The 27,961-nt window shown below is 38.9% G+C and overlaps 1 protein-coding gene across 1 annotated transcript in view; it reads left to right on the plus strand.

The window, feature by feature from the left end:
* Window positions 1-27,961, plus strand: part of LOC122792184 (microtubule-actin cross-linking factor 1-like) — a gene marked incomplete in the record, with an annotated part of 3,579,694 nt that overhangs the window by 1,439,749 nt on the left and 2,111,984 nt on the right. The window contains 1 exon segment of the mRNA XM_044059907.1: window positions 15,455-25,591. Coding sequence (XP_043915842.1) covers window positions 15,455-25,591 — 10,137 coding nt within the window.

Consider the following 27,961-nt stretch of genomic DNA (forward strand, 5'->3'; position numbering starts at 1 on the left):
TAATCAACATGCATGTTTTGTGTGCAGAACATCAAGCCTCTTCATTGCCACAGAAATATTACAAGAGATTCAGAGTTTAGTGTTTATGCATATCACAAAGAATGTTAGACCAGTGTACATTACTGTAAAAAGAGGAAAGAAATGAAGGTTTCAGATTAACAACATATATACAACAAATAGTCAGGCACACTGATGTTCCACTCACCAGGCTAAACAAGGAGAAAGTCACTGTCCGCTCCCTGTTGGGTGCCAGGATCCGCCACATAACGAACGCACTCAGGTCACTCCACAACAAGTACAAATATGACTCTGTCATTGTCCATGTTGGTGTGAATGACCTGAGGCACTCCCTGGACTACATGAAAAGAGACATGGAGGAGCTCTCCGATCTTGTAGCCCAGGCAGGTATGACCCTAGCCCTCAGTAGCATCCTACCATCATCCAGAATGATAGCACAGTACAAGGACAAAATGATGTGACTTCAACAATTGGCTAAGCTTCTACTGTCATTCTAAGGGGATCCAGTATTTGCCTGGGATGACATGATCGACAGACCGCAATGCTTTGCCAGAGATGGCCTGCACCTGTATACCTCCAGTATAGTTGCATAGCATAATGCATCCGAGATTATACAAGTGCAACTAACTCTGGGCAAGACCACAATCCAAATTGCAGCTTGCTACAGATCCCCCACCATGCCCCAGGAATCCCATTCCTCATTTCTTGATACACTGGAAAATATTAGGGTACAACCCAACACCCTAATAATGGGCGATTTCAACTACCCCACTATTAACTGGGAAAACTACTCATGTACCAACTCTTCTGCTCAACGTTTTCTGGAATTCATAAATTCCAACGCCTTGGATCAACGTATTCACACCCCCAACAGGGACAGCAATATCCTAGACCTGGTCATTACCAACATGGGCGACCGGTGTTCCACACCAGAGGTCAATTCCTCATTGGTCAGATCCGACCACAAGCTAATCACCCTAGACATCCACATCCCATCCCCACCCCTCATTAGGGAAACCACCGTAAAAAACTTCTCCAAAGCCAACTTCACACTTCTTAAGACAGAAGTGGCAAACTTCATGACACCCATGCAGATGGACAGTAGAGGTACGACTGCTGAATCCTACACAAATGCACTTTATAAGCACTTACATGAGTGCATGGATCATGCTATCTCTAAACGAACCAAGATGCTATCCTCCAAAAAAAAGAAGCCAATCTGGTGGTCCTCTGCCATAAACAAACTCTACAACAGAAGAAAGAAACTGTTGCAAAAAAGAGTAAAATCCCATGACTGGAGGAGCTCCCTGGTCAGCCTCCGTAAGAAGCTGAGATCCCTCATAAAATCCTCCAAAGCTAATTACGAAAACAAAATTGCTACTGACTTTAAAGACAACCACAAAACATTCTATAGCTATGTCAGGAATCTCAATGGCAACACTCAGATCTGCTCTGAGTTATAGCACAATGGCACTAAATATACAGAAACAACTGATATTGCCAACATCCTGGCAGATAGGTTCAGTGCTAACTTTACCCTCCTCTCACCCCCTAGAGAGCCCATGTCTATACCGGAAGAATGCAAAGTTCCTGTAATCATGGCTGCACAGATAAAAAGCACACTCTGCAAAGCCAAGAACACAGCATCCATGGGACCTAACAATATCCCAGAATGCGTTCTACATGAACTACAGAATGAACTGCCACCTCACCTAAGTACCATGTTCAATCATAGCCTCACCTCGGGCTTTGTGCCCACTGAATGGCACACCGCAATGGTTATCCCACTCCACAAAAGGGGAGCCACGACGGACCCCGGGAGCTACCGCCCCATTAGCCTGATGAGCTTGGTCTGCAAGGCCATGGAACATATCATCATGGAACTCATAAGCAAAGACATTGGTAATTTCCAAACTCTGGACCGCACCCAGTTCTGGTTTGCAAAAGGCAGATCACGTTTACTAAACCTGATAGACTTCTTTGAAGCAGTCACCAAAGCCATAGATGAGGGAAGGTGGTTCACACAGCCTATCTAGATCTCGCCAAGGCTTTCACTGCCATCCCCCATTCTAGAATTATAGATAAACTCACTAAACTAGGTATAAATCCCTATGTCACAAGATGGGTTGCCAACTGGCTCATGGACAGAACCCACATTGTGAAAGGAGCAGACTCCAAATCCGACTTCAGACCAGTGACAAGTGGAGTGCCACATGGTTCAGTCTTGAGTCCTCTCCTGTTTGGTATATATTTCTCTGAAGTACAGGCTAACACAGAAGGTCTTTGGCTAACAAAGTTTGCAGATAACTGCAAACTGGGATCCATAATCGAAACTCCTAACGATGTGGACATCCTACAAAAGGGCCTTACTGAGACAGATGCCTGGTGTCAAAGCCATGGCCTCAAGCTCAATGCCAAAAAGTGCATTGTCATCTCCTTTGGTAAAAACTCTGTACCCATGAACTACCACATAGGTGGTAGTCTACTTAACACTGAAAGTGTGATAAGAGACCTTAGGACACAGGTGGACAGTAGTCTCTCCTTTGATAATCACATTGCCTCAGTGGTCAGGAAATCCTTCTATGTGGCACATCTCATCACAAAAGGTTTCTCATCCAGAAAAAAAGGTCATTGTTCCTTTCTACTCATCACTCATTAGACCCATTATAGAGTACAGCTCCCCTTTTGGTGTGTACCTCACAAGACATCTACAACAACTGGAGGGGCCACAGAAATACCTCACAGAGGATTACTGGCCACAGATACCCTATGCAGACCATCTCAAAAAACTCCAGCTTTACTCCGTTGCATATCGCCTACTCAGAGGCGATCTCTGCCTAACATACAAAGCTATGTCAAACCCAGAGCTGTTGGACATGCTCCACTTAAAGAAATCCCAATCCCTCTGAACTACACACTGTAAGGACCTAAACCTTGTCACCACAATAAACAGAACATGCTGGAGGGATAGATTCCTGTCCCAGAGACTCTCCATACTCTCGAACAGACTACCTATCTATGTCAAACAGAGCTCCTCATTAGCATTCTTCAAGAAAAATCTTGATGATTGGATGGGAAATAGGAAATTCACCCCGGGGATTACTTCTGTGGCTCTGCTCGACAGGGGCACAGGAAAATAATTTTTTTGGGTGGCGAAAGCCATGGTACCTTTTTGGCTAGGCTTATATAGACCCTAGGGCCAATAGTCTAGTACCTACCTATGAACCTATGAAATGGTAACGGTAGAATAAAATAATAGCAGGATTTTAAAAATCAAAACAATACTAGACAGTCAAAACTATTCTCAAATTCTTGGATTTAAAAGACCCAATGAGTGACCGTCAAAACTACGAACAAAGACCTGGATCTAAAGGTCCTGCAGTTAGGGGTCAAAACTCCTGACAGAGTTGAAGAAATCTCAGGCTGCTTCAGGAGTTTAGTCACCTGCTCTGTTAAATATAAGAGAAAACATGTATTTCGTTTAGTATTCACATTTGTTATTTAATGTAATTTTGCTCTGTGTTTATAAAGCTACGTCTTTTTTAATATCTTCACATCTGTAAAACTGAAGAGGATGTATTTTTGAGGAGCAAGATTATGGAGGCATTTTTGTTGATGTAGAAGCTCAGTTAAGTGAAGAAATAGGTATTTGACCGTGAAGCTGTGGAAGGCAGGTACAAAAAGTATTCAGCAAGTTTTTAGGCAGCAGGTAAGTGCAGTGCCTGGACTTTTTACCTGCTATCCTAAACAGCTTGCCATCTGAAAATGCCTCTGAGTCCCTGAAGGAGTAGTACAATTTTGTGATGCCATTATGTAATCTGGTGTGTGGAAAAGTGCATGTCGAACAAAAACTTATTTGGAAGATGAAACAAGATAGTGAAATTTGTTTGTGCTGGATTCTGGAAGGTGAAAGCAAAGTTTGAAACTTGGGAAAACTAGGATGACATGGTGTACTGAATTTTCCAGGCATTTGATGGTTATGGAAAATCCATATAGATTTGCCATCATCATATGTTGATAGGATTTATGGTCAGCCAAGAGTAATTCTGGTACATTTTGTGGCTTGGTATGAGAAGGAACAGGCTTTTATCATATGGCAACATGGTAAGAGGAGAGCAGTGGAGGGAACATTGCTTTAATGTTTGTGGATCACAATTTCTTGGAGACTGTCATACAGCAAAGGGCATAGTTTTCAGCTGCTGTAAAGGAATTTTGATGGGGCAAGTTAAGATCCAAGTTGTCATCCCCAGCAGGGATGCAGTTTTTCTCCTAATCTCTGTCCGTGATTTATAGGTTACAAGTTTTGCTCCCATCACTGGATTATATGATGGGAATCAGTGGTGAATGATGGTATGGAATAAAGATCATGGCTGCTTTGATATTGTTGAATTAGAGGAAGACTGGAAGGAAGCACCTGAACAATGACATGGTGAGAATGGTGTACTAGTATATGGGACAGAGAATCTGATTGGCTACACAATGGAACTATAGGAAAAGTATTGTAATGATTGGTAGGAGGGGTAACTAGAGGGCTCCAGTTTGAGGAATGTATGTTGCTGTTTTTTACAGGGCTTACTTGAAAATTGCAACTGAAAAAAAAAACCTGTAGCTTACGAAATGACATTTTCAAGAATACTGGTTCTCTTACATTTTGGGTCTTTACTGAGTTTGTGTTCTCATGTGGCTTAGTTTCCTGTATTATTGCACTAGTGTGTTTGTATTGAAGGTGGAGTTTATTGACCAGCCAGTTTCATAGACTTTTGTATTGATGTTTTGCATAAAAATGTATTATTATTTGTTCAAGAAATTGATGTTTTGAACTTGTAGGCTATTTTGCATGACTGTTTGTAATGATGATCTTTATATTGTAGAGCTTTTTTGTGTATTAATAGAATGATCACTATACTTGGCTTCTTAAGATAAGTGATTTGGAAGGTAGATGTTTTTGGGTTTAGCATGTCATTCATGTTTTTATGAATGCTGTTACATTTCAGAATTAAGCTGTTGTGCTGGGAGGATCAAAACACTAATCGGATTGCTCAGTGTATTGAAGGAAGCACAGGTTCCCAGCGCAAAATGACTATCATGGAGCCTGGTCTTGCTAAATCCTAGTTCCAGTTCATTCATCTAAGAATTTTAAACATACAAATTGATGAAAGTTGTGTAATTTTCAATGACAAAAAAAGTGTTGGACATTAATACCACATCTGCATGGGAGATCAACACCAGATGGTTATTTCTGGTGGACAGTTCACATTAAGTGAATGTGACTTCTAGCAAAGCAAATGTTTTATGTTTAAAACTTTTAGATATCAGTATGCAGTCCTGCCACACCAAAGTAGCTTAGCTTTCTTAATCGTATTGAATAGCTAAAATCCCTAAGACCAGCAATATAAGTAAGTTTTAAGCTGTTTTAACTATTTTTGTTGAGCTAACTAGGATGTTTGAAGTTATACACATTTTAACTGCAAAAAGCTCAGGAACAATTACAAAGGCTCCGATTACTCATTTTTATTGGCTTTGCAAGCAAATGTATTTTACTGGGAAGACTTTTCCCCCTAAGCTAAAACATCAATTTATAGCAGTAGTTAGATGTTACTTGAAATGCCTTTGAGGCTGATGTTGCTCTACATTACAGATTTAACAACAGACTTATGCAGGTAAAATATACTGATGTTTTAAGTAACAACCTGTTGCTGAGCTGACATTTTACTAAATTTTTTCAATATCAAACTTTTACTACTGTTTTTAACATCAGACTTTGAACTGTAGATATTTTTTTTTGGAACTTGCTTTTTTCTCTTATTTCCACGTGTGTACATTGAATACATGTACCTGCATTTAAGGTTTGCTCTGCATTTTTATATTTAGACCGGATTTCTGACTGCAGTAACATTACTGCAGCCAACTTAGCCCAGTGTGTGCTTCACACTGAGCTGTCTAATTAGATGGGCTTAGAACAGATACATATTTTTGTGACAGTAGCCCCTGGGGCTGTTACTGTTGCTAAGCTGCCTAGTATAGTGGTATATTATATTTTTCTGGCAAACCTATTTTCTTCCAGAGACTGTATTGGTTAGCCAGATGATAGTCACATTTAATATATTCTTGTGCCATTCTTTTTTTCCTGTAAATTTCATTTTTACTGTAGACTACAGATGAGTGCATAGATTAATTGTAATGGAGGCATGTACTCGTATATACTACGCTAATGATATGCACGTGGTGCAGGCTTAGCTAGCTGATGTTTAATTAGTCAGTGCTGCATCTCTCTGGCGAAATAATTGGTAACTGCTGATGACCTCAAATTGCATTGGGGTACATTCTCATAAAAATTATGTTCCTTGAAGAAAAAGTAAGTGATACATTGCTGATGTTGTAGAATGCTACTAATTACACTATCCGATGGTCTTTTTTTTTAATCGTAGTGTAGTTTGAGTGGATACAGTTAACTGTAGTATAGTTATACACGGAAACGTCTGTAGCAAATGAATGAAAGATTAATACCAAGAGGAAAATATAAAGTAGCAGGTTTACTATAGCTTAATTTTGTTAGGTTTTGCTCTCATCTAATCTCTGTTACACTAAATATTCCCCTGCCCCTCCTCCACAATCTCTAAAGACCTTATAAAGGTGATCCATGCTAATATCCAAAGATAATTCAGAGGAATTGTGGCAAAGGCAGCAGAGTGGCTGTATTTTTTTTTATATATATATTTTTTATATTTTTTCTCTGACCTCGCTCATGAACTAAAAATAGTCCTTACTCCTCCCTTTTAACATAATGTTTCATCTCTGCACTGTTTTTTTTTCCGGCAAAGGGTCCCATGCCTTACTATGTAAAGTGTTTCACCATCCTAGAATCTGTCATCCGAAGCAAGCCCACACTGAAAGACCACTCATTCTCCAAACAAGAAAAAGACCCATCCCAACTTTAGTATAAATAGTGAAACAAATCTTTTATGTAACCAGTATTGTTTGTGTAATAAATGTAACTACCCATTTATTTTGTAGAACACACACCACTGGAGGACTCCAAATCCAGTGGTATATCATCCCATAATACTGACTTTACTAAAATAAAAATAGTTATCAAGGAGTTGGTAGCAAAATTACTGACATAGTTGAAAAATTTAAGTCTCTCATTATGTGTTCTGCCACCTGAAGTCTGAAGTACAAAGGAGCAGTATAATCCCTTCCATCCAGTTAACTTTGTGTCAACTAAGGTGTTACAGCTCTCCCTTAATAACATATTGCAGTAATCACAGGCAGTACTTCAGTAAGTTTTCTCCCTTAACAAGTAGCAACAGTATTCCCTGCAAAGGCTCTAAAAGTGCTAAACTCCATTTTTCCACACGCAAAGTATCTCTCAGAGGGAAGACTACATTTGCCTCTATTCTTACTTGCCAAAATACTGCTCCACTGATTTGTTATTTTAAAATCTCAATAGTCCAGGTGTGGTGCCCTGCTCCATTCCCCTACCATACCCTCAGTTCTCATCAACTCCCACTTCATCTACATGTATATGCATCTGGCTTCTCCCACCCAATCCCCGTCAACCCATAGCCATCAACCAGTCTACTACTACCTTACTAAACGTCCACCCATTTGTAATTCTAACCCACCACACACTTATCCCTATCACCAATCGTGAACATTTTGCATCCCAATGTGAATCTCTTCACACTTACTGTAGTATACCTCTTTCTTACACACACACACATACACACACACACACACACACACACACACACACACACACACACACACACACACACACACACACACACACACTCCATCACTAATAAACCTGTACCTCCTTTTCTTTACATTACTTTAATTTCCTTGCTACGATTAAACAGTGATATACATTCATCTTCTCTTAATTGTTCTAATCCCACTTGCATGCATCACTAGCTTGTGTGTACAATTTTCAGCATAACATCTCACACACACATACTTAAATCACATTTCTCCTAACCACACTTACTACTGCACCTGCATACATACAAATGCATAACAAACAACTATAATAAACCTTACCCAATACTAATTAACACAACCAAATCCAAATGTGACCACCCATTGCATAATACCATCATCAAAATTAAACTCAGTGGTGACATTCATCCAAATCATGGTCATACCACTGTCCCACAACCCATACTAACCACCTGTACCCAAGCAATCCTGTCTTACTCCCCTCTGCTCACTAAAGGCCACAGCTTTCTCCTAATCATCATAAACTTCCCACTCTTTTTCAATAAAACTCTAAACCTCCACGAGTGCCGGGAAGACCACATGTTTGACATGTTTGCAGTTGAATCCTGGCTAAAACCTGAAATGAGCAATAGTGAAATACTCTAAGGATGTAATATAATAACTTCTGATAGACAAAACAAGTTAATAGGTTTTAGTAGGTACTGGGTGTCTGTATATATACAGTTTTGTTTGAGGGTTTTCAATAAAAAAAAAAGCTCTGCAAGATGTGACATAGGGTCAAATGGAGATAACAAGAAATAACTGTATAAAAGATTTACCTCCCAAACAGTGCATGCATGTAACACCTAAGCTGGAACTAGACATTTAACCAAAAAAGCTGTTATACATAAATGGTGGGAATAATGACCCTTCATGAATATGATTCTTTCTATAATGTCTTTAAATGTTAACGGTCTCAGAAATACAAAAAAGAGAGAGTAATGAACTATATTAAAATGTAGAATGCAAAGAGCTATGCTACAGGAGACACACTTGGAAAGAATTCAACATGTGAATTTGATAAAGGATTTCAGGATGGTTATTCAGAGGAATACCTGGGGCAAAGGAAGAGAGGAGTACTTTAATTGCAAGAGGAGCTCCAATAGTAATAGAAGAGGATACAAAAGTAATTATGGTAGATTTGTAGTACTAAAGGGCTACTGGCAAGTGAGGATGGTAGATTTGTAGTACTAAAGGGCTACTGGCAAGTGAGGAGAATTCCACTGGCATGTATCTATATTCTATCAAAAACTGCTATAATAGGCTTAAGAATATTCTGGTAGAAATAATCAACTTTCAGCAAGGAATATTACTTATAGGTGGGGAATAGAATTTGATTTGCAACAGTGAAGATGTGTCTGGGGGGCTCAGAAGGGAAAATATAACAAAGGAGGGTAGATTTTAAAATAAATTTATGAAAATATTTGGCATGGAAGATGTGAATTCAGTATTAGGAGGCCGGAGTGAATTTACATATTATTCCTCAATATACAAAAACTGAGCTAGGCTAGCCAGAATTTACATTTCACAGGAAATTAGTGCATTTAATTGAAGGTCTTGATATCCACCCAATGACTATTTCAGATCATGTGAAATAAAAGAAAGGGAGATGTGGTTAAGAAGTAACAAAAATTATTTAGAGTGATTAACAAATGTTAAAGTATTGTAGAATAGAGGGGAATCTCACAGAACAAAAGAAGAGCAATTGCAGAATGCTAAACAGAAAATGAAGGATTAAGTCAGTAATATGCATGAGTTTAGAAATATTTTTGTTAAGCAACTGTTTTTTGATAATAACTCTAGAGTACAAAAACTTTTAACACAATGACTCAGGCAACAGGAAGTATTAAGGGCTGTCATCAAGCTTAGGGAGTCTATAACAAGAAAGATAAGGGATCCTGTAGAATTATTAGAAATATTTCAAAAATTCTATGAAAGTCTATATAAAGCAGAGACATATGGAAATCAAGAAAAAGTACAAATGGAAATGTTTATGGAAGAATTAAATATGCAAAGGTTAGAGGTAGAATAGGTTCAATTACTAATAGGATAGGAGGAGGAGATTAGGTAAATATGGTAGTATGTAACTAGTCTACAGGAAAGCCACCAGGAATAGATGGTATTCCTGTGGAAGTTTGGAAGCTAAGAGAGGAAAAACTGATAAAGCTCTAGTAAGTTTTGTTTAGCAGTATCTTAAAAGGAGGAGAAGTACCAACATCCTGGAAGAAAGCAGTGGTAGCTGTAACACCTAAAGATGGTAAAGATCCATCAGATCCAGGTTCATACAGGCCCATTTCAACCTAAACCATGATTATAAAAAATGAATGAAGCTAAAATAAAGGCAGTTATGGTAAGTTATGTACCCACACAAGAACTGGTTCAGCAACATGATAAAATTAAATATTTAGGAGTTTGGATTAAATATAATTTGCAGGCGTCAGGCCTCTACTCCCCTAGCAGGGAGTTAATTACACATTAACTCACACCCTTGAGAGCATTATTACGCTTGGAGAACAGGCTATCTGTAAAATTGTTGTGTTTTACTTACTTTTTTAAAGTACTGTTATTATTTTTTAATATATTTTTGATGTAAAATAGTTACTCCGTCTAATGTTTCAAACTTTCTGTAGTATATGTTAATGGTATTGGAGGAAGCATTTTGCATCATAAAGCCTGAAACTCAAATGCCTGTCATTATTTAGTGAAGTCACTCCTCACTAATTTGGCACAAAACTTCAGAAAACCACAAATTTTATGAGGAATAGACAAAAAATATAAGGCAAAAATCTGAACATTCTGTGAAAATTTGGATAGTTGAGAGCAATACACACAAGACTGTTCTCTCTCGATCTCACATATACAGTCTGTTCTGCTTTCATACATGCATTCACTCTCATAAGATTCTTTCACTCTCTCTCATACATGCACAGTCTCCTCTGTTTTTATACATGCTTTCACTCACACAAGATCACTTTCTCTCTTGATCTTACACACACACACACAGTCTCCTGTGCTTTTATACATGCTTTCACTTGCACAAGATCACTGTCTCTCTTGATCTCTCTCTCTCTCTCACACACACACACACACTCTCATCTGCTTTCATTTGCACAAGATTGCTCTGTCTCTCTTTCGATCTCTCTTACACACCGTCTCCTCTTCTTTCATACACACATTCACTTCCATGCAGACAAACTTAAACACTTAATACACACACACACACACACACTTTTTTTTTTTTTTTTTTACACTTGTTAAACAGCAAAAGCACTGCTTAGTGATTGCAAAATAATGGCTGCTGTTATTTATTTTCGGTCCAAGCTCCATAGCAGCTTGATATCCTGCTGTGAATTAGATCAGCAACTATGTCTGTCCCCCCTTTGTCACAGTTTCATTACTCTCCCTCCTTCTGTATCCAAAATCAATACTACTCATAAAAATGCGAGTAGCCCCCAACTATTCTCACTTTTGTAATTACTTTACATCTCTATTTTAAAAGTAACAATACATTCATAGTTACTATACTATTGCTCTACTAACATATACTGTGCTAAATTGTGAACCCATTCCCTCTTCTAACATTTCCATAGTTAAGCTGCCTCTTTCCATTATTAATTGCTTGAAATTACAAGTAATATAGTATGTTTTGCAATGTTATATCTCTATCTCTGTTGTTTAAAAGCCTTTGTCTGGTTCAAATGCATGATCACACTGCATTTCCCTATGCAAGCTGTGTACATGGTCTTCCTAAATGATGTTCGTGTAAGCTGTTATGAAGCTTTTTCTGTCGTGTATGTAAAGTTTCCTATATTTTGTATTCCTTCTGTTATGCAACCGTATTTTATATAGTTATATGTCAAGACTGGTTTAAATCTTGAGCCTTTCTTCCAAGGCATCTGCTGCAAAAGGGTTTATCCTAACTGGACTTTCCTGATAAATAAAGAAAGATAGATAAGTTAGACTTGAGGAAACGTTTTACAAAATATTATTTTTCTTAACATTTTAATTTGTTCCAGTTATAACAGATGTGCAGATCTGTAATATTCTATAAAAGGTTTAATATAAGCTCTGTAAACTGGAATAAGTACCTCATTAGCACCTGAAACAAGTATTCCTAAGAATGCTGTAGCGTTTTTTTTTTTGTTTTTTTTTTCTGCAGTTGAGGTATTACAGTCAGTTTTAAATTTACAATATATTATAACTGCTCCCAAATCTGTCACCGCCTCTTTTGTTGGAAGAATCTGGTTATTCATAGCATAAGGGAACTCTGTGTTTCCCTTGCCAAAGTAAAACTGTACAGTTACAGGCACTGAATCGAATGTAATTTAGACTACAGAAATAGTATAGTCATTTTGTATTATAGCTTGATCTTTTATATTCCTTATGAGAGTAGCAGTCTTAAGTCTTCAGCAAATTTATTTAACCAAATTTTCTGCTTAGGTAGCATTGCTGACATAATCTGATTTGAACAGAAAAGGGTCCCAACACTGATGCTTGCAGGATGTCTTTATTTATATTAAGTCAATCAGAAAAAGCATTAGTTACTGTAGAGCTCTGGACAGTAGCCTGAAAAACAGACAAGTTACAGCCGTTTAGGAGCATGCACCTAGACAACATATGAAGTAAGGAAGGGAAGAATCCCAGTTTCACACTTTAATGTTGCCATCAGTTGATTATTGTTTTCTGTTTTATGACTTAGCCTTCATGCATAAATAGGTGTCATAAGTGTGCCTTGCTTCAGCTGTGTTCCTGGTATACTTTTGTCTTTTATATAAAGACAATATTGGCTTGGCAATAAAAGTATGTAATTAAACATGTAAGAGGGCTGATGTAAAAAAAAAATAAGAACTACATTATGTTGCTGGTAAAAAGGCATCCTTAGTAAAGAAGGTGTCAACTGAGAGTAAATGTGTGTGTGTGTGTGTGTGGTGGAGGCTAGGAATGTTTTGCCATCTGTTGTTGTATTGATAAGCACAATGAAGTATTCCAGGATAGAATAAAGTAGATGCAAACTACTGAAGTACAGATTGCTCAAGCAGATTATACAGACAATGCACTCACTGTCTGCTGGCATATTCTTTTCCTTCAGATATCTTAGGAGAAGGTTATGTGAAACTTGCAACATTTATTTCCTTTCTGTTTGACTTCCAAGCTCTTAACCTCATTTCTAGTGTAAAAAGTATTTTTTCTTCCGTTTTTATTATATATAGCTCACATTAACTTATAGTACCTTTATTGCATAATCTTTACCACAGTACGTTTTAGTGCAGATGTATGAAACACAGGCGTTTCTGCACAACTTTGGCTCTTGTCTTATTTTTACAAAAATTGTTGCCTTCCTGTTTACCAGTACTTTGATCATTCTGAAAAACAGGTAATATGTGTTCAACTATTGCTTATTCTAGAAGTATGAAGTTTATTTTGTGCTTTCATGAGATACCTTTGGAATTTATACAATCTAAATTTCACTTCAGGTAACCTTACATTGATCTCTGCAACTCGTCTAAAGTACCAAGCTTTTATATATTGGACTTTTCTGATCTTTAGATGTGCATGTATTAACTTTCAAGTAAAATGCAAGTGGCAGAACTGAGTGGCAACACACATCACTTGCCAAAAGAGAAACATTGCCTTGTTTATGGAATATTATGTGGTTAGCTAGTAAGTGGGCTGTCAGTATAGACTTATTTCTACCACGTTGTGTTTTTTCTTCTCTGGAAATGTCTTCAATTATAAAATCTGTATAGCATTTCTGTGTTCCTACTTTCATAGAAAAGCTCTGTTAAAGTGCCCTCCTGAGCCACTCTTACTGCTTTTAGGACCCTGATTCTATTCAAGCATTTTGGTGAGTATGTGGAAGTTGCCCAAGTTTGGAAATTAGACTAAAAGTGTGGAAAAACGTTGCATTTTGTTTACGCGGTTTATCACCAAGGACGACTGTATGTGGAGGCCAGCTCTAATAAATACATGTAATGACATTTTTAAGTAGTCAGTCAACCTAAGCACCATGTGTTTTTTGGAGGTGAGAGGAAAACAAAGTGGCCAGAAGTTGTTCAGACAGACACTGGTGAATGTACATATTTTCAGTCAGACAGCAAGAGGAGGTAAGCATTGAATTCGATTGCAGCTATAAAATATCAGCTGTAGTCATCTTTTCAGAGCGGCACATACAAGGCTAAGGCATTAAACAGAGTAGTAGTAGCTGACAAGTCATATGGATTCAGGTTTTGCTTCTGAGAATCTGTAAGTGTAGTTTTTGAGGCAGTACTTCACTCTGACAAATAACTGCAAAGCAGTAAACCCCATAAGAAAATATGGGAACTACAGAGAATGCAGATTGGTGTTTCCGGTACTGAAGGCATGGTGGCCGAATAGTATTTGTTTTGGAAGTGGTAGTGAATTCTGGTCATCTTACAAAAATGCGCTCCATGATTTATTACAGTAAATTGCCATATATCCCTTTCCTTGTGGCCCATTTACCCAGTAAGCTAATATTAAAAGAGTAAATGGTCTTGTGTTTAGCTGAAGTTGTACATACTAAGAATGCTTACAGAGCCATTTCTGTTTGTGCAGGGGAAAGACTTCATAATGACCCTGTTTGTCTAGAGTTGCTGGGAGGTAAAAGGGCCCCTGGATCCCCTGTTACTGTAAAGCAAGCTTTTCACGCTAGTTTCTCCAGATGAATCCTTCACTCCTCATAGTTGATGAGGAATGGTTTCAGTCATTCCAGTGTGGGATCCTTTTGTTTCAGACTGAAATCACCCCAAATACAACTAAACAACATTGCCGTTTGACTACACATGGCTGTCTGTCTACAATTTGCATGGCTATTGCTCCTGTAGATGGTGCTATATTAGGGAAGTGCATTGCTTTTCCAAGTTCATAAATATCATTCACTTTCTGGAAGGCATGGGAATGCTTTTGCATATTTGCATAGTATGGTGAATGTCAGGGCATTTTTGAAAGCTTACACAATACTAAACACATTCATTGGGGATTAGATTAATTTTTATATCACATTTACTAAGCTGCTGTAACATTCATGCAAGTGACCAAAAAAAAAATCTCTGCTTGCTTATTTTGCTACTTAATTACAGGGACCAGGTTGTAGTGACACAGAGTAGCAGATTCACTGTCAAAATGTTTTGGTCGTGATTTGTTTATAAAAAAAAATAATTATTTTGATTTTCATGGCTGACACCTAAATCTGAGGTGTTCATCTGTCGTTACACAGTTTACTGTGTAACAACAAATTGTGTGCTGCACTGTGAAACTGTCCTAAATAAGTGCATCATCATGTTTCCAAAGAGACTGTTTTTTTCTGTGTGTGTGTGCTGCAGCTGCACTGCACTCTTACAGTGCCTGACCTACTGTTAAACAGAAGCGAAGGCATCATTAGAGAAAATCATCAGCACTTGCACACCTTTGATTCTGGACCTCTGATTGCACCTTGACTCATGCTATGTGAAATGGTGTTCATGCCAGAAGATGCCAATCCGCTATCCTTCCTGTTTATAGCAAAAGGTATAGGTTTAAGAGTTTATGTAAACCTAAAAGCTCAGTTTTGACAGTATATCTGTTGCTTGTGACATCTGTTTATCTGTGATGGCATTTGATGTGCATTTGAAATTCCATGTATACCTCTGATTGACTTTATTTTTTCTTTCTCTCTTAGAGCACACAGTTGATTGCAGGTATTGTAGACCTGGGAACAGTGGAGGTGTTTCCAGTCTTCCAAGCCATGCAGAAAGGGCTCCTAGATCAACACACAGGTCTTGTGCTTCTGGAAGCTCAGGTTGCTACATGTGGGCTGATTATTCCAGAGACTGAAGAAGTGCTGTCAGTGGAGGAAGCACTGCAGAGAAGCATCATCGATAGGAGGACAGCTCAGCTTCTCGAGAAACTTCAGTGTGCCCGCAGACTGGTGGAGAAAACAGATTTCAAAAACAAGCAGCTTCTGCCAGTTATTGCTGCAATGGAAGAGGGCCAAATTTCTGAGCATGCTGGTCTGAAAATTCTTGAGGCACAGCTTGCTGCTGGAGGGCTGTGCATTTCACCAAAGGGCGGCAAAATGAACCTGAAAGATGCTTTTCGTAAAGGTTTTATAACTGAAGTGGTGTGGTCAAAGTTGCAGGCACAGAAGCAATTACGACGGGAACTAATCGATCCCAATACAGCTGAAAAACTCAGTCTATTAGATTTAACCCAGAGAGGTACAGTCAGCCATGAGTCACAGTTCAGATTGCTTCCTGTTAAGCAAAATGCAGGAGGGATAATATGTCTTAAGTCGGGCAAGAAGGTAAGCATTTTTCGAGCAGTTCAGGAGGGCCTTATAGACAAGGAAATCACTGTTAGGCTGTTAGAGGCCCAGCTTTTTGCTGGTGGTATAGTAGACCCAAAGACAGGTCACAGGCTTACAGTAGATGAAGCAGTGAGACACAGCTTGATTGATCAAGATATGGCCTGTGCTGTATTTCTGAGACAGCTTCAGACAGGTGGGATTATTGATTCTTATACTGGCCAGCGATTAACCTTGGATGAAGCTGTGAAGCGAGACTTGCTTGCACCCAAAGTAGCCTTGGTGATTTTGGACTCTCTGTGGTCATTTATGGGTCTTCTATGGCCAGAATCAGGGGAAATTTTTCCAGTTGCAGATGCCCTTAATCATGGCATGGTCTCTTCAGAGCTAGCACACAAAATTTTGAAAAACAGGAAGCAGATCAGGGAACTGTATGTTCCAGAAACTACTGAAGTATTACCATGGATGACAGCTGTAGAACATGGAATTGTGCACAATGAAGTCGCTAAGTACTTAAGTTCTGTTTTTATACCTGATGTGATGCCCTGCACGAAGGTAACAGACTCTCCGACTCTGGGCAGAATGAGCTGGAACTCTTGGGATCATGAGGAAGAATTTTCAGGAATTGACAGCATGGAATCTAAACCAGCCTGTCATCAAAAACTTTTGTTTCAGTTAATGACAAATAGCTATGTAAATGCTCACAGTGGTCACAGGCTGCTTGTTGTGGATGGTAGTCTAAACGAGAGTATTTTAAAGTTTATAGAAACAGAAGAAAGTGAATTTTATTCCAGAGGTTTCCATGAGGAGGTGGATGAACATTATACAGACATCTGTGTGGAGATAAAGGTCACTGAGGAAGTTAAATATGCAAAAAATAAAGCTTCAAGCAGTAAAGATAAAGAGGAAGACAAAAACAATAGCCAGTGTCAACATGCATTACTAATACAAAAAGAATCATTGAATGTTCAGAAGACTGTTGATGGTAGTTGCAAACCAGCACATGTGATCCTGGAGTCTATACATAGTCAGTTAGATGATGTAGGAGATGGTATGAGAGATGTGAGAAGTAAAGTAGGCCTGGACAGTATTAGTGTGTATAAATCGGATGTCTTTAGTAAAAAGCAAGACAAAAGACAAAGTGGAAGTGAAGGTGAAAGTCAGAAGGAAGTGCTGAACGAGTCTTATGTTATACCCAAACACATATCATCAGGAAGTTATAAGAATGGAGATTTTAATTTTAAACAGGATGAGTTAGTCAGTGCGATAAAACCTGAGAATCCATCTGAAAAGAGCAATATATGCTCTTTATCTGCAGTTTATAAAAAGCAGCCTTCTGTAACAGAAACAAATTCAGGAGTGCATCTCTTTGTACATTCCAGTATAGAAGTACCTTCCAATGAGAAAACTGCAGCAGATGAAAAATACAGCATGAGAATCCATGATCTTCCAGTGTCTGTACTAAAGTCTGATGTAAGGTTTTCATCTCTAAGTCATGTACAGCAGCCAGCTGTAGAAAAGATGCAGGAAGGTGAACTGCAGAACTCTGTAACCAAGGAATGCAGTGTTACAGCCACTGAAGTTACATTGCTTAAAGGTCAAACACAGTTAGGTTGCCCAGAAAACACCTTATATTCATCATCAGTTGTTGCTGTGGAAGGACATGTATTAATGCAGAAGCTTCCAGTTTCTATAACAGACATTGGTAAAGTAGTTCACGTTTATGAAACCGAACCTAATAGTGTAAATGTACACGAAGAAGTTCTGCAAAGGTTTCATGTACCCAGGCAGGAAAACATTAATCTGAGTAATAGAACATTTACAGAATCTGATGGAGGTGCTCAGGAACGTACACCTCTTACCGAAAGTTACAGTGGAGGTATTTCAGAATTTTATAAAATGCAACCTGTTTTGGCAAAAGCTGAAGTTCTGCCTCATATCAATCCTTCTAATGAAGGATCTCTTCCCCAAGAATCACCGATAATGTTGGAAAAAAATGAACTTAATGTTTCTGTTGAGAGAGACCACTTTATTTCATATGCAACAGATGCTAAGGAAACAGAACTACAAGAGCCTGTTAATGCTGGTAACCAGGGTTTGTCAGACAGCAAAGGAATGTTAGGTGCAGAATACTGTAGCTCTGTTTACAAGCTTCCTTTTACTGTTCAGCCCACTGATGCCATGTCTGACAGCGAAGTCTACAACATGCAGCTTTCTGTAATAGAAACACAAGGAGAGTTTCAGGAGTATGCAGATTCTGACGCAAGCACATTAATAATGGAGAAGGCTATCACAAATTCAGCAGTAGACAATGCTTTGATTGAATTTCCAATTGCAGCACAAGTCTTTATTACATGTACTTCAGGTGATACAGCACAGCCATCTTTAACAGGTGTGATAACAGAGCAGGAGAGTTCTGAACAGCTGCCTGAAAAATTGCCAAGTAAAACACAAAAGAGTGTTCATAGTGAGAAAAAATGGGTTGATAAAGTAGAAAGTCCCGAAGTGCCAAATGCAGAAGAGAGAGCATCAGAACACACATGGATAACTGCCGACACTGTATCTGAGATTTCTTTTGTGCATCCTTCTGTGTCATCTGAACAGGCAGTAACACAAAAACACTGTAAGATGCGTAATGATGAGGATCCTTCCATGCAACAAGAAATTACTTCTTCAGAACAAAGCTATCCTAATTCCTTGGAGTCTTTAGCATTTGAGACGCAACTTGATGAAAGTTTGAGCCAGCAATTGTATACTCCACAGTCATCTGTAACAGGAGTGGAAGTACAGAGCTTTAAAACCAGTAGCCTCTCAGAGACAGATTCTTTCATGGAAGAAAATAAAATAGATGCTAAAGCAACCCAAACTGTTCAGACGTTTCATACACAGGAAGTGCAGTTTGAGACATTGGCATACTCTTTACAGCCTGAGTTAAAAGACTTGCCAAATGAAGTATCAGAGAGTACTGCAAACCTGTATGAAAGCAAAGTTTTAGGGAAGACTAAGCTGAGCGAAATAACATTGATTGGAGAGAAAAGTGAGGGAGATAAATTGCAAACTGGTGATTCCTCTAGAAAAATAGGTCTTTCCAAGCAGGAGGCACAGTCAGTTGCTAAGACAGAGGCTGATACTCAGACAATACTACTTGTTAAAGTACATCCTGAAATGGAATGTCCATCTGATGATGATTCATATAGAGTCTCTGGAAAGGAAATACGGAAAGATGTCTTGGAGAGTGCTAGACAGCTGGCTGAGCAATATAAGAAATCTGAAAGTAAAGCTGTTGTGCCATGTGCAGAAAAACGCACAAATGGATTGCACATTGTCGATAAGGTCAGTAATACAGGTCATGCTTCTGAGAGTGGAACACTGGATGCAGATTTAAGTCCAAAAACTGAACTTGCAGAATTAAAATCTGACTCCAAATCTCCTCATGAAAATTATGCTGTGCAACCTGCTGCAATAAAAACACAAAAGGGACTGCAAAGATCTGAACTTCCTAAGAAGAACATAGATAAATCTGTTACAAAGAAAACAGTATCATTAGGGCATGTCGAAGAGTATTTTGAGCAAAATGTTGAAAAGGCACAAAAGAGTAAACTTCATAAACTGAAGTCAGTACCAGATGCAAAGACAGAGACTCCTAGCTTACAAAATTCCACAGCACAACCTGATGGTTTGTCATCAGCTGAGGTCCGCAGTGTGCAGTGTTCTGTAAAAGTAACCCAGAAAGGATCACAAACGTTTGAGCAGCTGCCTAATGCAGTCTCCAATGCTACCAAATGCAGCAATGGCACATTACTTACAGAGCAAACACAGGCAGAGGGGTGTCAGATTACAAAGGGCAGTGACAGAGGAAATGTTGCAGGGTATGAAATGCCTATAGCAGCAGCAGCCCAGCAGTCAACAATCCCTTCAATTGAGGCTTGCACTCATCAGACATCTGCAAAAGAAAAACTGAAAGGAACTCAGACCTCTGTCCAACTGCCTAAGAAAAACTTAAAGAAAGCAAAAACCAAAGAAACTGCATCACTCCCAGAGGAAGCAAAGAAAGATAGCTTGCCACTTAGTGAAAAGGCAGTTAAGAGGATTCTGCCCAAAACCATTCCGGCTGCAAAATCTGATTCACAAAATCGTGATCTCTCATCTTCTTCACAACTAGCCACACAGTCAGTTGAAGTCCATACAATAAAGCCTTCTGTGAAAGAAACACAAATGAGATTACAGACCAAGGAAACTGCATCACTTTCTGAAGAAACAAAAAAAGATAGATCACGACTTACTGAAAAAGTCAGTAAGAAGGTTCATTCCAAACCCATTTCAGCTGAAAAGGCTGCTTCACAGATTTGTGAATTCCCATCTTCTGCAACACAGCTTGTCACACAGTCGGCCAAAGTCCATACATTAAAGCCTTTTGTAAATGAAACACAGATTGGATCACAGGTTCTTGAACGGCTTTCTGAAAATGTTTCCAGGAAAGTTCAGACTAAAGATATTTCATCAGTGCCTGAACATGCACAGTTAGAGGGACTGCAACAGAATGAGCGTTTGAGTGATGTAGCTAATCGTATTGAACAATCAGAGCTCGATCTGTTAGCAGACTCAGAAGCTATGGTGCTTGCAAGTTACGCTGTACAGCTTGATGTGAAACCATCCATGGAAGTCTGTTCTGCACAGTTGCTTGTAAAAGATAATCTAAAAGGAGCACTGCAGAACACTAAACAGTCATCTAGAAGTAAACCTGCAGAGCAAAGTGCAGTGAGCGAAGTTACACCTCCTACTGACAAAACACAGAGAAGACAACAAGGTGCTGAAAAACAAACTACAGAAAGTAACCGCAGGCATAGGGGAATACCTGTTCCAAAGGCAAGTTTAATAAGTCCAGAGTCTCAAGTTTCTGCAGTACAGTATGGTGCACAGTGTTCTAGCGATGCAAGTACAACACAACTGTCTGTGAGAGAGTCTCCTAAGACAAGACTGCCAAAGTCTGATCAAGTGGGAAAAGACGTTAAACAAATAAAAATCAAGAAACCTTTGTCAGCTGTAAAACAAAAACAAGCAGATGCATTACAGAATGCTACAAGACAAGGAGACAGTTCCACAAGTAAAGAAATAATCGAAAGAGAAAGGGACCCACAAATGGAACGGCACCAAGTTAACACCAGGCTACCTAATGCAACATCCTCTCTTTCATTTGAAGTGGAAGGTGTGCAGCAGTCACTAAAAGAAATAACTGATGAGTCTGTTAAAGAACACAGTCAGGCTGAGGGACTGCAATTATTTGATGGCTCAGTGAAGCAGCACAAACTTCCTAAAAGAGAAGGTAAACCAACTGCTGTCCCAGTAGCCTCACAAACTGACCAGTACTCATCTTCTGCAGGAACCTCCTCTGTGGTATGTTGTGCTGATTCATTTGCAAATGAAACACATGTAGGAACAGAGCAAGTGCTTGTAAAGTCTCCACAGAAAGGACTGAAGAGCTCTGAAAAGTTGCTTAAGAAGCACGACTCCAAGGCAACAAAAAACAGTCAAGACACGTGTATTACAGATCCAGCACAAGCTGGAAAAATGCAGAGTATAAATTATGAAAGCGAGTTTTCCAAGGTGAATGACATTAGCGTTAGAAATGTGCTTCTGCAATCTCTGGAACCTTCTATTCACACACATGCTACAAAGAAAGAAAGTGTCACAGTACCAGTTTCTGTTACAGAAACAGCACTTAATGAATTGCAGTCTTCTGAAAACTTTGTTCAGGACATTCCTACTTTCACTAAGAAAGTACTTGTTGGTCATCCAGCTGAATCTCTGCAAAGCTCTATAGCAGAACTACAGGGATGGCACAGTGACAGTGTCTCACATCAAAAGAAAGATGCAAGCAGAGAGAAAAATATGGAATTGCCAGCTATTTTAGCAGATAACCAGATCAAAGAGGTAAAAAGTACTGATGCCTTAAGTCAAGGACTACTTCCATTGGCGGAGTCCATTGTAGTCACCGAAAATGTACAGGAGCCTTGCGTTTTTGTTGTTCCAACCGACTCTGGTTCACTAAATGAGGTTTGCAGTACGAAACTTCCACTAGTGCAAAGACAAGAGGGAGTGAAAGTTTTTGAGAGTGATAGCCTTATCAAAGGGTCTGCCAAAACTGATGTAAAAAAAGACACTGGAACATTAGAATGGACGTCTTTCACAGCGCATTGTGATGCAGAATTTCCAAGTGTAGATGGTATGGCTTCTCCTGCAGGAGGAAAAGAAAGACTAGAAAGAATAGCACATTGCAGCGGAAAGGTGTTCACTGATGGAGGAGTGCAAATAGCTACTGCTGAAGAACATTTAACTGATGAGTACTCAGCATCTGTTGATCCAGCTGGCACAACTTCCTCCATGGAGGTTTTTGTGGGACATCTTCCTGTAGTGGAAACTCATGAAGTAGTAGCGTGTTTTGAAAGTTTGCCTGAAGAGAGAGACTTAAAGAAAATCAAAAACAAGGAAAGATCTGTTGTTGAACAAAAGCAAGAAATCATCAGATCTGATGAATGTGTACTGAATGGCAAAAGAGAAAAAAGTGTGCATGTGTTCCATGAGGAACCATATAAAGAAAATTGTCAGGGAGGAATAGATCGTGGCAGTGGCAGGGATAGGAGTGCAGCTGAAGTTCTGGATGATGAAAAAACAGCATGCAAGGTGAAAAAAAAGATGATAGAAGAGAGTTATGTGCTAGCTAAATTAGACAGGCAACTTACTCAAGAACACATTCCTTCAGCACCAGAGACAGATAATGTAAATGATGATGAAGTAATTTTGGACCACTTAATTGTACAGCTTCACAATGGTGGTATTGTTGATGATCTTACTGGAAAGAAACTTCTCCTGAAGGAAACATTAGGCAGTGGGATTTTGCATGACTACACAGCTGTTAGAGTGCTAGAAAAACTGGGAGCATTCCAAGGATTTTATGACTCTCAGGTATGTGAATCATTGAAGATAAATGAGGTGATCGAGGAAGGTCTTATGGATGAAGAGTTGATGCAGAAAATACTGAATGCAGATAGAGTTGCAGCTGGTGTCCTAGATCCATTTAATAACACAGTCTGTTCTATCAAAGAAGCAGCTGATGCAGGTGTTTTGGATCCTGAAACTGCTGCCAGACTTTTAGAAATTCAGGTTGCTACTGGTGGAATTGCTGATCTCAAGAGAAATAAAAGAATATCAGTTACTTTAGCTTCAACACTTGGCCTTGTGGACTGTTCACACCAGAAAGAACTTATTAGACTAGAGAAGGCTTCTAAAGGTAAGGTGACTGATGAAGTCACAAAGCAGAAACTTGTCAGTTTGCAGATTGAAACCACTGGAATACTAGATCCACAGACAAAACAGGCTTTGACTATTCCTCATTCTTTGGAAAGAGGTATCATAGATAGAGACCAAGCTTTAACACTTTTGACCAAACAAGTGGCCAGTGGGGGAATCCTTGATCACATGTCAGGAATGAGACTTTCAGTAAATGATGCTCTGAGTCATGGATTAATTGATGAAAATTTGGCAGCAGCACTGGTGGAAGTTGAAAAAACAGCTAAGTGCCAATATGTTCATCCTGAGACCAAAGAACCAGTTAGTCTGTCTTGTGCGGTATCACTGGGCTTAGTGAATGCAAATCTTGCTTCACAAGTACAGGAAGTTCAGGCCATAAGTGGAGGTCTCACTGATCCTATCACTAGACAAAGACTATCCCTAACTGAAGCTGTTAGGCGTGATTTGCTGGAAAGGAAGATTGCAAATAAAGTAATGGCTTCCTCAGATGTTCAACAGGAAATTATAGATCCAGAGTCCTGTGCTATTGTTCCTTATTCAGAATTGATGAAAAAATGTGTAATTGACATAGAATCAGGACAAAAGTATTTAAAAATCAAACCTTTTATGGGAATTAAAGACAGTGTGTCTGGTAAAGCAGTGAGCATTCCACAAGCAGTGAAAACTGGAAAAGTAGATACTCTTCCTGCCTTGAGATTATTAAAAGCCCAGCTCAACGCAGGAGGAATTATAGACGTTGCTGGAGGTGAGAGAGCGTCAACAGTAATGGCTCTACAGAGAGGATTACTTGATGAAGATATAGCCAGATTAATCGTATTAAATGAACCACTGGCTGCTGGAGCCCTTAGTGTTGTCAGCCAAGGAAAAATATCTTTAATCGAAGATGCTAACGGTATGACCGGGGCATGCATTCTTCCTCAGGAGCTTCAGATGATTCCATCAGTTGACGAACCATTACACAAAATAATTGTGGCTGAAATGGAGCCAGAGGTCAGTGTGCAACCTGTGCTGCAAAATGGCACTGTAAAACAGAAGAGAGTACGCTTCAGTGAGCCTGCTGTGTTGCCCGACTTGAGAGCATCCCTTGCTAGGTCAGATGTAAAGCATTCTAAAAGATCCACAGTTAAACAAGTTGTACGTGACATTTCTGAAAAACCTTTGCCAGTAAAGTATGATCCACATACACTTTTACATGCCAAATGTAGTACAGAATCTCTGTCAGGAGATATTTCTCAAATGCTTGAGCAGCCTAAAACCTATCCTGATATTGCAGTTTTCAAGGAAGAATTTAAAGTTAAGGAATGTCAGATTAAAGGCCATGAGGATGTAGTCAAAAGTGATTCAGAAGCTCATTGGGAAGAACCCAAGGAGAGAGAGACTGACTTACAGAAACGTGAACAAACAATCCTTCAGAGAATGCCTTCAAAGCAAGGAGCTCAGAATAGGAGTTATGATGATGTGCTTACTGATCAGAGCAGGTATAAAGATGATGCTGAGGATTCGTTTCCAAAAGGAAAGGTTGGTGAAGAGTCAAGTAATTGGTTTGAGCATGCAAAAGAAAGTCAGAGTGAACAAGAGGTAAATAAACTATCCCATACAGAGCCATATGCTGCTTTGAAGAAAACTATTCCTATTAGTCAGCAAGGGAAGGATGTGCTTATTAAGAAAGCCAAAGAGGCAATATGGAACAAAATACAGGAAAAGAAGGTAGATAAAAAGCAGAATGACCATTTAGTTTTATCCAGTGAAAGGAAGATAGTGATACAGAGTACAGATTCAAAACCAGTGCAAGAACTTGAAGGCTCTTTAACTTCAGGAGGGGTGTGTAGTGATTTTGAAGTTAACGAAACAGCAGAGGGCAGTGTGAGTGATGTAGAGAGAAATGCAGAGTTGCTGAAACAAGCAAATGAGGCCAAAAGACTTCCTAAAGAAGAGTCTGTCCTGCCCACTTCTCATACCAGCATTAGTTCAGCAACTACAGTTTCTGAAAGTGGAGAGGTAGATGCAGTGTATGTGGAACAGAAGCAGGAGCAACAGAAAGCATCTAACAGATCCAGTGTGGGGGTCAAGCATGATGCTACCTTACAGAAAATAGTAATAGAAGAGAGCAGTGATGCAACAGAGAGTCAACAAGAACCAGATCAACAAGGATATCAGAAAGAGAGTACTCAAGACGCAAGCAGTGAATCAAAAATGCGACTTAAGGTAAGTGACCACTTAATAGTTGTATTGTGAGCTACATTAGCATTGCCATGTAAGATTGGCAAAGTTTCGTTAATCATATCTCAAAACAGATGCCATAAAAAATTAAATTTATGTCTATCCTCCCATGTTTAGATTATAATCAAAGATAGTTACTGAAGAAACCTTGGTAGTGTTGGCAGAAAATGATTTGCACAGCCTACTTCGTTTTTCTTGATTTTGTTATGTAGTCTAGTTTCTCAGCTTTTGCTTCATTTTTGAGGTAGCCTTATTCAGCAAATAATTACTGCAGTCCGACGCTGCTAGATCTTAATTGGCTGTTCAGCTATCAGGTAGACGTGCTTTTGCAGAATCTTGCAAGCAGTTTCCCTTTGGGGTCACTGTGACCAACAGTTGAACTGTCTACACTGTCAGCAGAGGAATGCCCATAAAAAGATAGGCATATCATACGTAATATTGTCATAGTGTTACTGCTACCAGGAAACAAGAGTTCACTTCATTAATGCTGATTTTCTTTTGTTGAGATAAGTTCTGATTGTGTTGTTTAATCAGGATGTCTGCATTTTTGAAACCTCGTTTTCTGACAGTATCCTTGGGTTCTTAAATCATAAAAATAAGGCCACAGTGTGGTTAACATTTTTATCTTAAGCCTGTCCGCCTGAGTTGTATTTTTGTAAATATTTTAACACGTGACAACTGAAGGGAGAAACCCCGTCTTTAAAACATTGACAAAAGTCATTCACTGCTTCTCCTCTCCTTTTCCTTTGGCAAAGTAAAAATAAGATCTGTGTTGTCATGGATGTGTTTCCAGTCTAAGAAAACATGTAAATCCCATTTGAGGGATAAGTTGTCTTGCAAATCTTGGGAGCTTATGCTGTTTTAGAATACATAACCAGATTGCACAGGGTTCAGTACTCTTATCTTTTCTTCAGAAAAAGGTTTCTTAAGTCTTCTTGATATTTCTAGCACCAGTATTGATAACCATTCCCTCCTAGTCACCCTTATTTTCATAAAGGCTTGTCTTTTTAGGGTATGCTTTCATTTATTTTCCCACTTGCATAGTTTTATAGCTTTGGATGCTGAACCAGTGACATAACCTCATTAATTCTGTCTATAGAGTCAAGAGTTCTGTCTTCCTCTTGAATTACATTTAAATCATTGACAGTTAAGAAGAACTGTGCATCCATGCAAATAAGTAAATAAATAAAATACAAGCTTTTATCTAGGTCAGAGGATACAGTGTCAATGGAGGACTCAACACATACTGCAGCTAATCCCTATTGACATCCTTTCTGTCAGAATGGGCTTTGATTTCTCAGTAATCTTGTTGATGACTAACTCAAAGAACTTTGACACGTGGAAGATTCTGAGAGCCCCTTCCAACAGGTCTGAATTTGGGCTGAAGATCTTGAGGAGGAGGATGTCTTAGACATTCTCATGATTTCTGAGAAGAGAATTCCAGATAATGCTAGGGGGATGTTTTACTATTATACAAAGACTGGCCATTAATATTTAAAAATAAGCGTACTGATTAGTCAGCCCAACAAGTGTGCCTGTTGTAATTCGAGCATATACCAACAGCAAAAGTCTGGCCGCTAAAGTATTATTGAACTTTCATGTTCACACATGCTATGTATAAAAAACTTCTCTCAATAGTTTATGTTCCAGTTGTTCATAAGCTATGTGAGCCGCGACCATCTACCTACAAGCATAATCAAATACGGGGAAAAAAGCGTATCTATCTGATTTTATTTTTTGTATGTAGATGATGGGGGCTGACATAGCTTCCAAACAACTTCAGCATGTAAAACTACTGAAACCACGAACACCATGAAACACCAAAAAGCACTACCATACCTCTCAACCTCTAAGTGTAAGAAATCTGGACAAAGCCTGACATAATTAAAGGACAAACACCCAAAAATAGGGACACATTTTCAATATTGCTGTTATAAACACACCAACTTGCTAGAATAACAGGATCTGTGTTGGCACATATTTCTTAAATGATATGAAGTCTGAAACTCAAAATGCATGTCATTATTTAGTGACTAATTCTTACATTACCTAGTGACTTGTAAGAAAAAAACAATTTTTTTGAAGAAAAGACCAAAAATATGAGGCAAAAATCTGGACATAATGCAGAAATGTGAACAGTTGAGAGTTATAAGCACGATGTGAGCCGTTGCAATTGAGTGACAGTATACTAAACTGCTTTCCCTTCTTTAGCACTGTACATACACTCTGCATTTGCAGGAAAGTGTAAATCCAAAAAGTTATATTAAATAAGAGTTTACATCTGACTTAAGTGTGCAGCTATTAGAAAAAGCATGACTACAGAGATAGCAGTACACTAACCACATCTTCCTTTTC

This window comes from Protopterus annectens, chromosome 1.part2 (assembly GCF_019279795.1).
Source record: "Protopterus annectens isolate FY-2018-M chromosome 1.part2, PAN1.0, whole genome shotgun sequence".
Classification (NCBI taxonomy): Eukaryota; Metazoa; Chordata; order Ceratodontiformes; family Protopteridae; genus Protopterus; species Protopterus annectens.